Source organism: Anabas testudineus, chromosome 18 (genome assembly GCF_900324465.2).
Source record: "Anabas testudineus chromosome 18, fAnaTes1.2, whole genome shotgun sequence".
NCBI classification, from domain to species: domain Eukaryota; kingdom Metazoa; phylum Chordata; class Actinopteri; order Anabantiformes; family Anabantidae; genus Anabas; species Anabas testudineus.
Genome location: NC_046627.1, coordinates 29217661 through 29232007, shown reverse-complemented (window position 1 = coordinate 29232007; position 14347 = coordinate 29217661). Strand labels below are relative to the sequence as shown.

At 39.2% G+C, this 14347-nt stretch overlaps 1 protein-coding gene across 15 annotated transcripts in view; it reads left to right on the top strand.

Moving 5' to 3' along the window:
* ank2b (ankyrin 2b, neuronal) overlaps window positions 1-14347 on the top strand; it is a 107755-nt gene that overhangs the window by 55695 nt on the left and 37713 nt on the right. For 9 of the 15 annotated variants that reach the window (XM_026352683.1, XM_026352687.1, XM_026352685.1 and 6 more), the window contains exons 7-24: window positions 2466-2564; window positions 3481-3579; window positions 3944-4042; window positions 4551-4748; window positions 4965-5063; window positions 5546-5644; window positions 5796-5894; window positions 5993-6190; window positions 8461-8559; window positions 9037-9135; window positions 9456-9653; window positions 10230-10328; window positions 10476-10574; window positions 10888-10986; window positions 11183-11281; window positions 11835-11907; window positions 12165-12218; window positions 13746-13887. In XM_026352683.1, coding sequence (XP_026208468.1) covers window positions 2466-2564; window positions 3481-3579; window positions 3944-4042; window positions 4551-4748; window positions 4965-5063; window positions 5546-5644; window positions 5796-5894; window positions 5993-6190; window positions 8461-8559; window positions 9037-9135; window positions 9456-9653; window positions 10230-10328; window positions 10476-10574; window positions 10888-10986; window positions 11183-11281; window positions 11835-11907; window positions 12165-12218; window positions 13746-13887 — 2051 coding nt within the window. The remainder of the gene's footprint in view (window positions 1-2465; window positions 2565-3480; window positions 3580-3943; window positions 4043-4550; window positions 4749-4964; window positions 5064-5545; window positions 5645-5795; window positions 5895-5992; window positions 6191-8460; window positions 8560-9036; window positions 9136-9455; window positions 9654-10229; window positions 10329-10475; window positions 10575-10887; window positions 10987-11182; window positions 11282-11834; window positions 11908-12164; window positions 12219-13745; window positions 13888-14347) is intronic. The other 6 variants (XM_026352680.1, XM_026352694.1, XM_026352689.1 and 3 more) reach the window with 1 other exon arrangement.

Sequence of the window (14347 nt, the reverse complement as noted above, 5' to 3'; positions counted from 1 at the left end):
ATGTTTCCCTTCCTCACTCCTTCTGCTACAGATGATGGTCAATAGGACTACTGAGGTATACACATGTTTCTTTAATTGTCTTCACATTCACTGTACAGTCCCAGCTGTCATTCCTCTCTTCTTCCCTTCCACCATTTTTGGTTATTTGTTTCACAGCACTGCATGGTGTACACTGTATAGTAAAAAGAAGAATTTGGTTCATTTCACTGTTCAACAGTTTTCATTAGTTTGGTATAACATGGAGGCCACCATGCATGGCTGACAAGAATGGCCAAGCTCTTGCCATGTGTCTTGCAATCAGGCACTGGACACACTGATTTAGTTTTGGGCTTCAGATTTTGTCCCTTCATACACTGTATGCGTTTTCATTCAATTGTTGTTTAGAATTTATCTTAGGCTCAGCCTCTTTTGTTTTTGCCATCATAAACAATAACATCATGTTAAAGCACAGCTTATGCATTTATTTATCATTTAATTTTCTTCCTATAAGGTTTTGATTTGATTAATACAGCGCTGATGCTTATTGGAACAGCTCTGGATGCATTTTGTCTGTCTGTCTTGTAATTTTGTCAATTTATGTTTCTGCATGAATTGTAAAGTTGCACTATGAACTATCTAGTTGAAAATAATATTATTAATATTATTCATTATTGACTGCAAATATTACAATATACTGTTCCTAGTGTATGGAAGTCCAGAACTGCCAAAATGAATATAAAATCATTTAAATAAATTGAAATGTAGTTCGTGAGTGCATGACAAAATGAAACTAGAAGCAGAAGAAATATCCAATTTTGAAAAGTATTCTACAATCGGGATCAAATATTATCCTAGTTTCTTTCATTAGACTCAAACCACTTACAAATGAAGCAGAAACAGAAGCTGAAATAATTTCTGATATAACATATAGTTAGAAGGATGTGTGCAGGTTTTTCTTCATATTCCCATAGATTCCAAAATTTGTTACTAATTTGTTACTAAGTCCGTAGGAAACGTACTCGGTCTAGTTGCAGACACTTTAAGACCCAGTGCATTCAAATTTCATTTTAATATTACAAGACAATTAATGCGATCTTTAAAATGAAGTAGCAAACTGGCCTGGGTTTTAGTATGGTTCTAATAAAATCTAACGGTCGTATTTTTACTGGTCATGTTTATAACAACCTGATTTATAGCCAGAAACTAGAACAACTGCCAATATAGGTAGGTTTGCCATGTTTCTTGTCTGTATGAAAATGACCATCATAAAAACCTGTGCAGAGGTCAGTATAAAGTCCAGTTAACATTAGTTTGCTGCTTCTTTTTCCTCTAGGTGGCACATTGTCAAATTATTTAAGAAGAAGCTAATTTCACATTCAGGTCGTTTTTGTGGTGCACTATTTCATGTCATCAATCAAAAGAAGTTCTAACTGCATTTATGCATTCTAATTCAATCGTACATAATCCACACACAAATACAATTTCAAATTGATTAAATGATTTCATTTTAATAGTGGCAATCTTGGTCCTCTGTACTAGACATTCCTGACCACTTATTTGAATTGCATGCATTCTTATAGAATAGTTTGCAGTTATTGGCCGTTACTCTTGTACTGTTACATACAGTGTTAATCAATAATGGCATGGGTAGCTTTTAAAGCTTTAAAAATGTTACCTGCCTGGATGAAGAATACACACAGTTTCACTGAATAGCATGTTGCACCCTCGCTACCTTAATTTGCACCATCCTAAGCTTTTGACTGTGTAAAGTTTTGAAACCATCACGTTAGTCACTGTATTCTTTACACTTTTGTAAACAACTTTTTCACATTAAATCGGACCATACTTACAGAATGGCAAGGTAAGGCAAGAATTTCACAACTACTCCAACCTGCTCTGCAATCTCTAACTTTTCTCATATATTTTTCATTGCTAACTCTAGTACTTCTATGGCATACAATTAACATAGTGCACTTTTGTGTTGACGGGACATGTTCCCTACTTGTTATGTGTCACTTTATTATTTTACTATAATTTGATTTAATAATTTCATTTGTCCATCTTCAATATTGATGACAATCTGTATGTACTGTTTGTCTCTTTGTTCTGCCTTTGTTTTTATCTTTCTGGTTTCAAACTGGTTTTCGAAGCCAAAGAATTGCTGTTTGGTTTCTGTGGTTGATAACCTGCATGGAAGTGGCGTCTCTGAGTGTGTTTCGGGGTTGTGTGCGTGGGTTCTCAATGGAACTGACTTGAACATTTTTTTTTAACTTTTTAAAATTTAATTTTTTTTCCTGTGACTTTTACATTATTTCATATTTTCATTTTTAATTTTGTTTACCTTTGATGCTTGATGCAACTGCTGCATGCTGGGAAGAATTAAGGTCAAGAGGCAAAGGTCAAAGTTGAAGGACATAAAGTGGAGACTACTTTCTTACTTCTTTTCTCTTCTCTGTGTGTCTGTTTTTTTCCGGTCTGTGTTCCAGAGTGGATTTACCCCCCTGCATATCGCTGCCCACTATGGGAACGTCAACGTGGCCACGCTGCTGCTGAACCGAGGAGCAGCAGTTGACTTCACAGCGAGGGTAGGATACCACCCAAATAAGCTCACCTGGATCTCAGTGAAAACCCTACTTGAACACAAAGTGCAATAAATAAAAGCATGTTACTGCAGGTTATTGGATCATAGGTCTATTAGCTCTTTGGTTTAATCTCATAGAAATGTCTTAACCTGAAGAGCTTTACAGATTACATCAGCACACAGGCTGTGTAAACATATGCAACATGAGTATTTTTCCCACATTTCCTAAAGTGTTATCAGATTGGTGGAAGTTTTTCTTTCATAAATGTGCTGTCACCATAAAACATCTTTGTTGCACTGCCCCTCTTCAAGTGGGGCCTCATCTTTGCAGTGGAGAGTGGCTTTAACTCAGGCACATGCCTTTGAAAAGAAAACCAAGTCTCTCAGTAAACACCAAAGCTAACCCCCTAGATCCTCCTTCTCTATGTCAGCAGTTTAAAATGCGTACTGCCATTTCAGGCCAGACCTTTTTTAATGTGAAATGTATTCCCTTAATAAATATCATGCAGACAATATGATGTTCCATCCAGATGTTCTATATTTATCCATGTGAACAGTGTAGCTAAAAATAATGCTTTTCACCTTGCACTCTGCAAATAAAAATAAAAAAAGCATCACATTGGAAGTTCAGAAACATTTCTCCCAAGCCTTGTATGATTGAAAAGAGGTTTAAGAATTTTTTGAAAGGACACATCCATCCTTTGCTGGATAATATGAGATACCACCCTACAATTTAAGATCGTTTCATTTGGTTTATTTGCCCAAAGTTAAGTAATACAGTCGGTTCTTTACCATGCGCAGACTGAGTTTGTCTGTGCAAAATGTTGGATTTTTCTATATTTAATGAAACATTTTAATGAATAATGTATCTACCTAAACCAAAAGCATGTCCCTAAAAGGATGTTTTGTCCTCTGTGCAGAATGGAATCACTCCCCTGCATGTGGCCTCGAAGCGTGGAAACACGAACATGGTCCGCCTCTTACTGGACCGTGGCTCTCAGATTGATGCTAAAACAAGGGTGAGTACTATGAAAATGCTGAGCTCATTACTATCATCTCCATTAGTGACAGCAGATGTGAATACAAACTGATGTTGTTTACAGTGGATTAAATTTACTATCATGCTGGACACACTGACCTCTGCTTAGTGTTACTCAATATTGTTGAGTGGCAGGGAGCAGCACACTCATGCTATTAGCTGTATTTGTTCCAGACTGACAAACAGTGCTAATCTTGGGTTAGTCACTGGGTATTCCTGCATGTCTGTCTCTTTTTCACATTGAACCACGGCCTAAAACTAAGTACTACATATGTATTTGCATGTTCTTTAGCCTTTAGCCAGCTCAGTATACATGTCTGTTCTTGTGTATCTGTGTTCTGCAGGATGGTCTCACTCCCCTCCACTGTGCTGCTCGGAGTGGACATGATACAGCTGTGGAGCTACTGCTGGAGAGAGGAGCACCCTTACTGGCCAGGACCAAGGTATGGCCCCTATACAGGATTTAAATATACCTTAAAGTCAATAAAAGCCATTACATTTGGGCTCAGGTTGGCTATGGACAGAAACATGTATCCTGATCAGAATATGGTCCTCGAAGGCTTTGAACCTCCTCATTGTGTGGTCCAGAACTATTTAATGTCACAGTTTAACGTTTTTCCAGGGTCATCTTTGTATATCTAGTACAATGGTTTTGTGTTTATTTGACAAATAGAGCATTGGGGGTTGGAGCTATTATTGAAGGGATCTTTAATACACAGCAGTAAGATTAGGGTTTGACATTGCTTTAAATTAACAGGTGACTCTTGGGCATGCTTTTGCTTTTGTAGAAAGATATAGATAGTGCAGCTTTAATTTAACCATTTGCCTAACATGGTTATACAGCGATGGCCCTGACCTAACATGTCAGACAGTGTTCATTTTTCAATCAAAGGGACTAAGAGGGTCTTTTGGTATGTCTGTCAAGCTCATTGACCCTTCCTTCATTTTCAGAACGGGCTGTCTCCCCTGCACATGGCGGCACAAGGTGACCATGTTGAATGTGTCAAACATCTTCTGCAGCATAAAGCGCCAGTAGATGATGTCACACTGGACTACCTGACAGCGCTACATGTGGCAGCACATTGTGGTCACTACAGAGTCACCAAACTGCTGCTCGACAAGAGGGCCAACCCCAACGCCAGGGCACTGGTACAATAGAAAGATTCTCATGTGGAAATTGGACCAGATTTAGAAAATCAATTTAAAGACTTGATTTATTATTTAAAAAATTAAAAAATATATATTATGAATATAATAAATTAAGACTACAGTGCATGCATTTGATATCATCACACAGAATTATTTAATCTAACTACATATAGTCATTGTACACTGTATCATTTACTTTATGTGTGTGCTCTACAGAATGGCTTCACTCCGCTGCACATAGCCTGCAAGAAAAACCGTGTAAAGGTGATGGAGCTGCTGGTCAAATATGGAGCCTCTATTCAGGCCATCACAGAGGTACTTCACATACCTGATGAAAACCTGTGATCCCACTATGGTTGAACAATCTGCCTAGTTTTGAAGACACAACTCGCTCACAAATTCACAATTTCTTTTTCTTTCTCACTTTTGTCTCATGGAACTAAAATATTTTTTCTCATGGCGCTTTTATTTCACAGTCTGTCTGTTCTGTGTGATCTAGCTTTTATCACTTGCTTTGTACCAACCATTGCATCCTGTTTTTATGTAGATTTTACACAGCATCTCAACTTCCTTGGAGTTTGGGTTGAATTACAAGATAATAGTAGACAGTAAAACGTGTAACAAACAAAGAACGATCACATATTTTGTTAACTGTAATATATACTGTTAAGCAGCATTTGCTGACATCAGTTGTGATAGTTAGCATGGTAACATTTATTTTTTTTATATGATATTAACATTAAAATAATTTACTTTTTATCCCATGTTCCCTCTTTTACCTCCCTCCTTGTGTGTAGTCTGGTTTGACTCCCATTCACGTAGCAGCCTTCATGGGTCACCTAAACATCGTCCTGCTGCTGCTGCAGAATGGGGCTTCGCCTGATGTCAGCAATATTGTGAGTGGTTGGAATCACAGCATTCAGGGAGTGACAAAGTATAATAATATAATAATGCAATTTTATTTTTAAAATGTGTTTGACAATATTATTCCAACCACAATTTAGCTGGTGTAAATGTGCCTGTTTGTGTTCTGTTTGTTGTGACCAGCGTGGGGAAACAGCTTTACATATGGCAGCCAGGGCAGGTCAGGTGGAGGTGGTCAGATGTCTGCTGAGGAACGGAGCAATGGTGGATGCACGAGCACGGGTAAGATTACTTTTGTCAAAGTAACACACATGGAAGGATCGGATACTTTTTAGAAGAGGTGAGAAGTGTCTGTTATTGTTCCACTGTGTTGTCCTCAGGAGGACCAGACTCCTCTCCACATTGCATCCCGTCTGGGAAAAACAGAGATTGTCCAGCTGTTGTTGCAACACATGGCCCATCCTGATGCTGCTACGACCAACGGCTACACCCCACTCCACATATCTGCCAGAGAAGGACAGGTGGAGACGGCCTCTGTGCTTCTGGAGGCCGGGGCTTCACACTCATTAGCCACCAAGGTGGGCAGAAGAGCCGCATAGTGGTGTAGCATTCAACTCAAACTGTGTTCAGAGGTTGATACCTGTGTAGGGAAAATTGTTCATCATCATCTCCACCCTCTCATGTCGTTGGAGCATTAATTCTACAGTTTGCTTAAGAACATTGATTTTGGAACATAAAGCAGTAAAGCTAAATTAGCAAAGTAGCAATAAGAGACCCAAATGGAAAATCAATGATAATCTACAGTATGTAACCATAAGACACAGTTAGAACAATTCCAGCCCCCTGATTTCCTGTTCTGCATGTTTCTCATCTAATAATTTAATTTAAAAACGACCATAAGAACATACACTGTCTCTACAGTATGGTACATACTGCAATAGATGATAGTAGCACAAGATAAGGGGGTACTATTTTTTTAATGATTCAAATATTTTTTATCGAATAGTTATACTTCACTATTACAAGAATATGAGGGGAGTTAAAGAACCACAAAAAAAAGCAGCACTTGCTGAGATATCTTTAATTTCAGTCGTTACTCCAATCATTAACTTAAGTAAAAATACTATTGCTAGTGTAGGCATGTTACTAAAGAAAAAATATAAAAGTATTAGCTCAAAACATGTCAAAATACCTAAACTAAATTTCTATGCAGAATGCCTCATTTCACATCAATTAATCAGATATTACTGTATCATAAATCCTGCTGCGCTTTTTGTCCATCACATTCATGTAGCTGCTACATTCATGTAGGTGGGACCCAGGGAAAGTTGTTGTGATGTGTAACACTCCATCCTTCCAAACATATGATTAACAGTCTTTATCCCTGATGTGCTGAGAATACTGTGTTTATTTCATGTCACCACCCAACACCTTCTTTATCTTTTCCTTGTTTTTGTGCAAACACCCATTATATCAGATATGATCCACTGTTTGACAAACAAAGGGCCGCTCCCTCCATGCACAGGCTGGCTCAGAAACACTCTGGTCATGTGATTTCTGTCAGTACAGGTCTAGTTCACCATTTTAACAGTTAGAGTGCCCCCTCTGCTGGTGTTATTCTGAAATGAAGTTGAAAGGAAATAAATGCATTTAATATTTGTAGTTTAAGGGTTACCCTGTGTTGCATCAGTCAACTGGTTTGGTATTCTTAACTGTTTTTATGTCCCAAACACACAGACTCTTATCAGGCCACAGGGAATCACATCTGCCAGAAAGGATCTCTGTTGTGTATCTCCCAAGACCAAATAAGATTAGAATAATAATTATATTGATGTATTTATTATATTACTGTGTCAAATCTCAGCATGGTTTGTTTTCTTTAAGGAGTTAGAAATGGACAACATGTACTGCTTTTTTTATCCAGAGGGTTAGCCTTGTGATATATCTCATATTTAAAAAAAAAAAAACATCCCATACTCCACATATTTTTGTTGACCGGCTTTATCTTTGATTACTGCACACATTCACCATGGCATCATTTCGATATGCTTCTGCCATATCAACACTTCTTCTCATCCAAATTAGTATAAACCTTTCACTAAGTTCTTGTATTGTTGATAGGAGAGTCAAAGTCTTCTCCCGCAAATCCCAAAGCTCTCAATGGAGTTAAGGTCTGGACTCTGTGGTGGCCAATCCATGTGCGAAAATGATTTGTCATGCTCCCTGAACCACTCGTTCACAATTTGAACCGATGAATCCTGGCATTGTCACCTTGAAATATACCCGTGCCACGTGCCATCAGGGATCAAAAAATCATTGATGGAATAACCTGGTCATTCAGTATAGTCAGGTAGTCAGCTGAATACATCTTTTCCATGACCACAGAATGTGTCTTTCGACATGGTTGTTTAAGAACTGAGATGTTACTCGCTGCATCCGTTAGGGTTAAATAATTTATTGCAAGCTAAAACATCATCCGTGCATTAATTATTCAATGAGATTAAGATGAGTTTGTTTAGTTAAATCCAGGTGGTTACTTCCTTTTTTTTTGGACAGGCAGTGTATATCTTCAACTCACAAGATCACTTGCATGACTGTTCAAAAAGACTTTCACAGGTGGACCGATAGTGAACGTAGTAATAAAGGTTTATGAGAAACCCCTTGGAGGTTGCTCACAAGCTTTTAACAATACACCTTTTATTTATAAAAGGTATTTTGTTTGGGAATCATAAGTTAGTTTGAAGATTGACTCTGGCCTGATGTGGAAGATATTAAGCTGTTCCTAGATTTCCTCTATTTATTGTCTTGAAACACATTTCTTATTCTGTCTGAATTTGTTTCCCTACAGAAAGGTTTTACTCCTCTACATGTGGCCTCCAAGTACGGAAGCCTAGATGTGGCCAAACTTCTGCTGCAGCGCCGTGCTCCTCCCGATTCTGCTGGGAAGGTATGCATCCAAAATAAAACACAGTGCACAGGCCAGTATAGTGTCGTGTGATTTATAATAAATAATCACATTAAGTAGGAGTCATACTGTATATATTCTATTCTAAATGTTTTTAGCAGCTCTTGCCCCAAATATGTATTGAAATGTAAATTTAAATAGTGTGTTGGTGTTTCTCTGCATTGAGGTTAAGTTGACAACAAGAGCACCGGTAAGCCTAGTTTGAATAAACTACAGTTTATTCCAAAAAACCTAAAACAACGTTTGTTTGTTTTTTTTTTCATTTAATTTGTTCCTCTTTGCATATAAGAATCCACCCAGTGATCTCTGCAGCTTTTGCTGTTTAATATAATACTAATTCATCCCAACCAACTGTCAAATTCACTTTAACACTTGTTGTCAACTCTGTGTGTGCCGTTACCGGCTTCATGCTGCACTAACTGCCGTCTAATCCACATGCGCTTACCACCACCCCTACAGAATGGCCTCACCCCGCTCCATGTTGCAGCACATTATGATAACCAGAAGGTGGCGCTCCTGCTTTTGGACAAAGGAGCGTCCCCCCACACCATGGCCAAGGTGAGAGTCCACTCACTGTGCTGTGGCTGGGAAAGTCTAATATCTGTAAACATGTATCAAAATTGATTCTTAACAATTTTCACAGTTAAGCCTGGTCTCTAGTAATATATACTGTAATTTAATTTCTCTGTAATTTCCTAAAGCAGCCAGTCACTCAAACAGGAGGAAATTATCCTTTTGCTAGGGACTATTTTTCCTTAGCAGATTAATACACATTTGCTTTAGTGTGTGTTTTGGGCAGCAGAATGATAAATGTGAAATGGAGTCAACCTAACCTTTAGCACTGACACCATTGTCTCTCCCCCCTCCTCATGGATCAGAATGGCTACACGCCTCTTCACATTGCAGCCAAGAAGAACCAGATGGAAATAGCTACGGTTCTGCTGCAGTATGGAGCTGAGACCAACATCCTGACAAAACAGGGGGTCACTCCGCTCCATCTGGCCTCCCAGGAGGGCCACTCTGACATGGCTGCCCTGCTCATGAGCAAGGGAGCCCAGGTCAACGTATCTACCAAGGTAGTGTAGAAGCCTGGGTTGGTTTTGAGTAGTACATCAATAAATCATCAGTCAATATCTGCATGTGTGTCTGGGAAGTATGTAATTTAGTTATACCACTAAGGCAGAGTTTTATATGAGCCTCTTTGATCCATCCATCCATCCATTTTCTTCCGCTTATCCGGGGCCGGGTCGCGGGGGGAGCAGCTTAAGCAGAGATGCCCAGACTTCCCTCTCCCTAGACACCTCCTCCAGCTCTTCCGGGGGGACACCGAGGCGTTCCCAGGCCAGCCGAGAGACATAGTCCCTCCAACGTGTCCTGGGTCTTCCCCGGGGCCTCCTCCCGGTGGGACAGGACCGAAAAACCTCCCCTACGAGGCGTCCCGGGGGCATCCGAAACAGATGCCCAAGCCACCTCAACTGGCCCCTCTCGATGCAGAGGAGCAGCGGCTCTACTCAGGGCTCCTCCCGGGTGACTGAGCTCCTCACCCTATCTCTAAGGGTGCTTGATCTTGTGTAATTCAATAGTTTATTTGTCAAGAAGAATGGACAGAGATGTTGTGACCTCAGCTGTTTTGTGTGTATGTGTTCATTCAGAGTGGCCTGACCGCCCTCCATCTGGCAGCCCAGGAGGACAAAGTAGCTGTTGCTGAGATCCTTGCCAGAAATGGAGCCAACCTGGACCAGCAGACCAAAGTATGGACAGTCATACTGTTTTTATTTTCTGCATGTACTGGAGCTTGTGTCAAGATAATATTCATTAAAATAATCTCCCATTCAGCAGTTTTACAGTGTCTTTCCCATCAATGCAAGTGTGTGTGTTTTGTGATGTTTGTTTTGCAGTTGGGCTACACTCCGCTAATTGTAGCATGTCACTATGGAAATGCCAAGATGGTGAACTTCCTGCTTCAGAATGGAGCCAACGTAAATGGCAAGACCAAGGTACTGACACTAAAGTGATGCATAATTTTATCTTTCAATACTAAACAATACTAGTCTTCTAACATGATGATTCTTATCTGATGTCATAGCAGACAGAAAATAGATCATATTTAGTTTCTCATTATAAAATTATGACAACAGTAATTGTATAATTATAAATTGTAATTAATAGATTTTATACACAGGTCATTTGTCTGTGACTTTTCTGATATATTCAAATGTAAATCTATAAATAATCAATGAATACATATATATATAATTTCTTCCTTACTCTCAACTCATACATTCAACTACTGTATTCTTTACTTTCCAGAATGGATACACTCCCCTTCACCAGGCAGCCCAGCAAGGAAACACACACATTATTAATGTACTGCTGCAATACGGTGCCAAGCCTAATGCTATCACTGTGGTAAGTGAACACACATCCATACCAACCTAAACACACAGAAATAAATCTAAAAGTCTACACTTCAGTGACAACTTTTGCTTAATTTTAAATTAACTGTAGTAGTGTACAGGTGGGAAATTACAAAAATGGTGTCACTGTTCAAATATTTCTGGACCTTACTGTATAGATCTATCTCATTTATTTATTTTATCTCCAGAATGGAAACACTGCTCTGGGTATTGCTCGGCGGCTGGGCTACATCTCCGTGGTGGACACCCTCAGGGTTGTCACAGAGGAGATCATCACCACCACAACTGTAAGGCACACACACACATAGCCAACCTTATATTAATGTTACAATACAATGTTCTTTTGTAGACTTAACGCTTATAGAAACTAAAATCTGATGATTGTTTGTTGAAGGGATCATTGCTTCTAGATCTGATGTGTCTGACAGATAAATTTTGAGGGATTAATTATTGAGTTCTGTTGTTTGTTTTGATAAAATTAAAAACTAAGATTTTAAGTTAAAGCAGCCCTTGCTTGATTTCTACTCTGGTTTCAACTTGGGCAGAGTTTCTTGTGTGAATGCTATAAACTTCACACACAAATCATCCATATTTTAGCTTTCTGAACCACTTGTATGTATGTAGAAGAAAATTCCATCATGAATTTTGACTGTAATACATTTGGATTTATTTTTGTATTACTTATTTAATTTGCTGGCACTGATGCTGCATCAATGGACAATTAGCTTACTTAAGGTTTTTACAAAGAGTATTTTTTGAACTCCACTCATTTTATGGTGATTATTTATGTATGGTGTCTGAATGATGGTTAATAGGATTTGTTTCCTCCCATGTTGCCAGACGGTGACAGAGAAACACAAGCTAAACGTGCCAGAGACCATGACTGAAGTGCTGGATGTCTCTGATGAAGAGGGTGAGTTATGTTATACACTACAGCCTGTTAACATTAACCCATTCCAGCCTTTACATGGAAAGATTATACCTTATGATACTCCAGCCAAGTGTTCAACAATACTGTGGATCAGTTAAATGGGTGTTTTTGATTTTCTATTATCATAGATGAGCTTCCTGGTTAGTTTGAAACATACAATCATTGCTAATAGATGCACACTTTAACTTTATAAGGTACAGAGTTCAGAATTAACAAGTTACTGTGCTGTCTACTCACAGCACTGAAACACATTGATGATGATATTATGTTCGACGAACCCATGGAAGTGGAAGGTATTCAGCACGGGGCTGTGCATGGGAACTTGCAGTGCTGACTTTACAAGGAGTGGGATAGTGTGTTGTGCATGGTCAATGAGCTCATGGTAACTGCTGTTTGGTTGGATGTTACAGTACTAACACCCAGAAGGAGCGAGCTAAATTTCATCCAACAGTGAGATGGCAACATAAATACCATTTTCATGTCTGTAAGTTGAGTACAGAGCTGTAGGCAGAATTCAGTTGGCCTACCCTGGTCATAAATATGCTCAGAAACGGTTGTTATACTGTATGTAAGTACAGCAGCTCCCACTAAAACACAGTTTGTTTCACTTCTCATATAGATTCACCAAACAACCAATATCAAGTCATTGTGCTTTAGAGGACAGGGTAGACAAATGTTGAATGTTAAACAAAATCATTCAACAAACTGTTAGTAAGTTAGTGAAAGTAAATCTAATCCCTGAAGGACGTGTAACTACAGTGTTGTCACTTCAAAGCTCGTGTCTAATCCCACATCAATAGAAGAGGAACCACTGACACCGTGCGTTGCTACTAAACTAATCCTCATCAAGTAGGTGTTAGCATTAGCATTAAACGATTTGTTTGAGGTAGCCCAGAGATGTGGATTGTTGTGTTATGGACTGATTTGGAAATGGAGGATTGTGTGTATTTATTTAGCTGTGTTTTCTCTTTGTCTTACTGGATAAGTGACCTACTTAAGGAAGGTATTGAGTTAATGAAGAGGAGCAGGGAAATGAAAAGGCTGACGTACCTGGCGCTGTGTTCAGATAAAACTACACACAGATATGTCTCTTACTTGTTTTGCTGGCCTAGTTTTACCATCTGTGCCACATCTGGACCAGGTCCTGCTTTCACCACAACACACACACACTTCACACCTATCTCTGCTGAGGTTATCTGAACGTCAGTGCACGGGCAGTACTCCTGTTTCACCGGATAAAGTTAGTTTTCCTTGGAAATGAGACACAGCTAAAGGTAGAGAAAGAACAGCCTTGTGATACCTAATTTATCTGGGCCTGCAGGTAAACTCTGCTGTCACGGTTAGCAGTCAAAGGTCGCTGCAGCAGTTTGAACAAACTAATACTACATTGACTCAACGTCTTGAATTCCCTGTTGGTCAGTTTACATATTTACTTCATATGATAGCTGCATTAGAATACGCTGAGTGATAACAAGCCAGCACTTCCTCAGGAGAAAAGGCTAAATGGTAAGCATGCTAGCATTATGGGTAAGTAAGTCTGCATACTAGATAAATAGAAATGACGCCAAGTACAACAGAAGCTTTATTCTGTTCAGCTCAACTCATCACATCACTATTCCCAAGTCTGAGTAAGTTATAGTAAAAGCTTTTAGCTACATCTCACAGTGTTCAACATCCATCTGCTTACTGTTTTCAAGCTAGTATTTCCTGGGTTAAGTTTGAATTTTCACAAACAGCTGTGTGATGCTAGTTTTCAGAGGCCACTCTCATCAGTTTATCATCATTTATCAGTTCTTTCACATTTGTTCTGCTCTACCAAGGTGACGACACAATGACAGGTGATGGAGGGGAGTATCTGAGGGCAGAGGACCTCAGGGAGCTGGGAGATGACTCGCTACCAGGACAGTACTTGGATGGAATGAACTACCTCCGCTTCAGCCTGGAGGGAGGGCGCACAGACAGGTACGTCTCAAATGATTCTCCCAGCTAACAAGCAACACAACAACAACATATGTAATGTAGGTTCAAGTAGGGACATATTCAACTATTAAAACGTCTCTGAAAGTCTAAAAATGATGTTTTGTAGTTTAAGTTGTCCCAGAGCATCTACGCTCATCTACTTCATGGACCACAAATTGTGCCATGCACACTTTAAGAATATGTTTCCCACATTTTCACATATAATTCCTGTGACTCAGGTGTGGTTCTATTTTGATCTCATTCCTTTTTTGACCCTGTCCCTGTCTAATTAGTGATAAAGTACTTTTTGCAGTGGATGGTTGCTCTATCATGACTCAGTGTATGTGTATCTGTACTGACACATCCTTACTTCTGGAGGACAAACTCATCAACTAACGGCCTATATTTGTATATGTGTGTGTGCATGTGTGTGTTTTACAACTTCTCCTGCTCATACTTCATC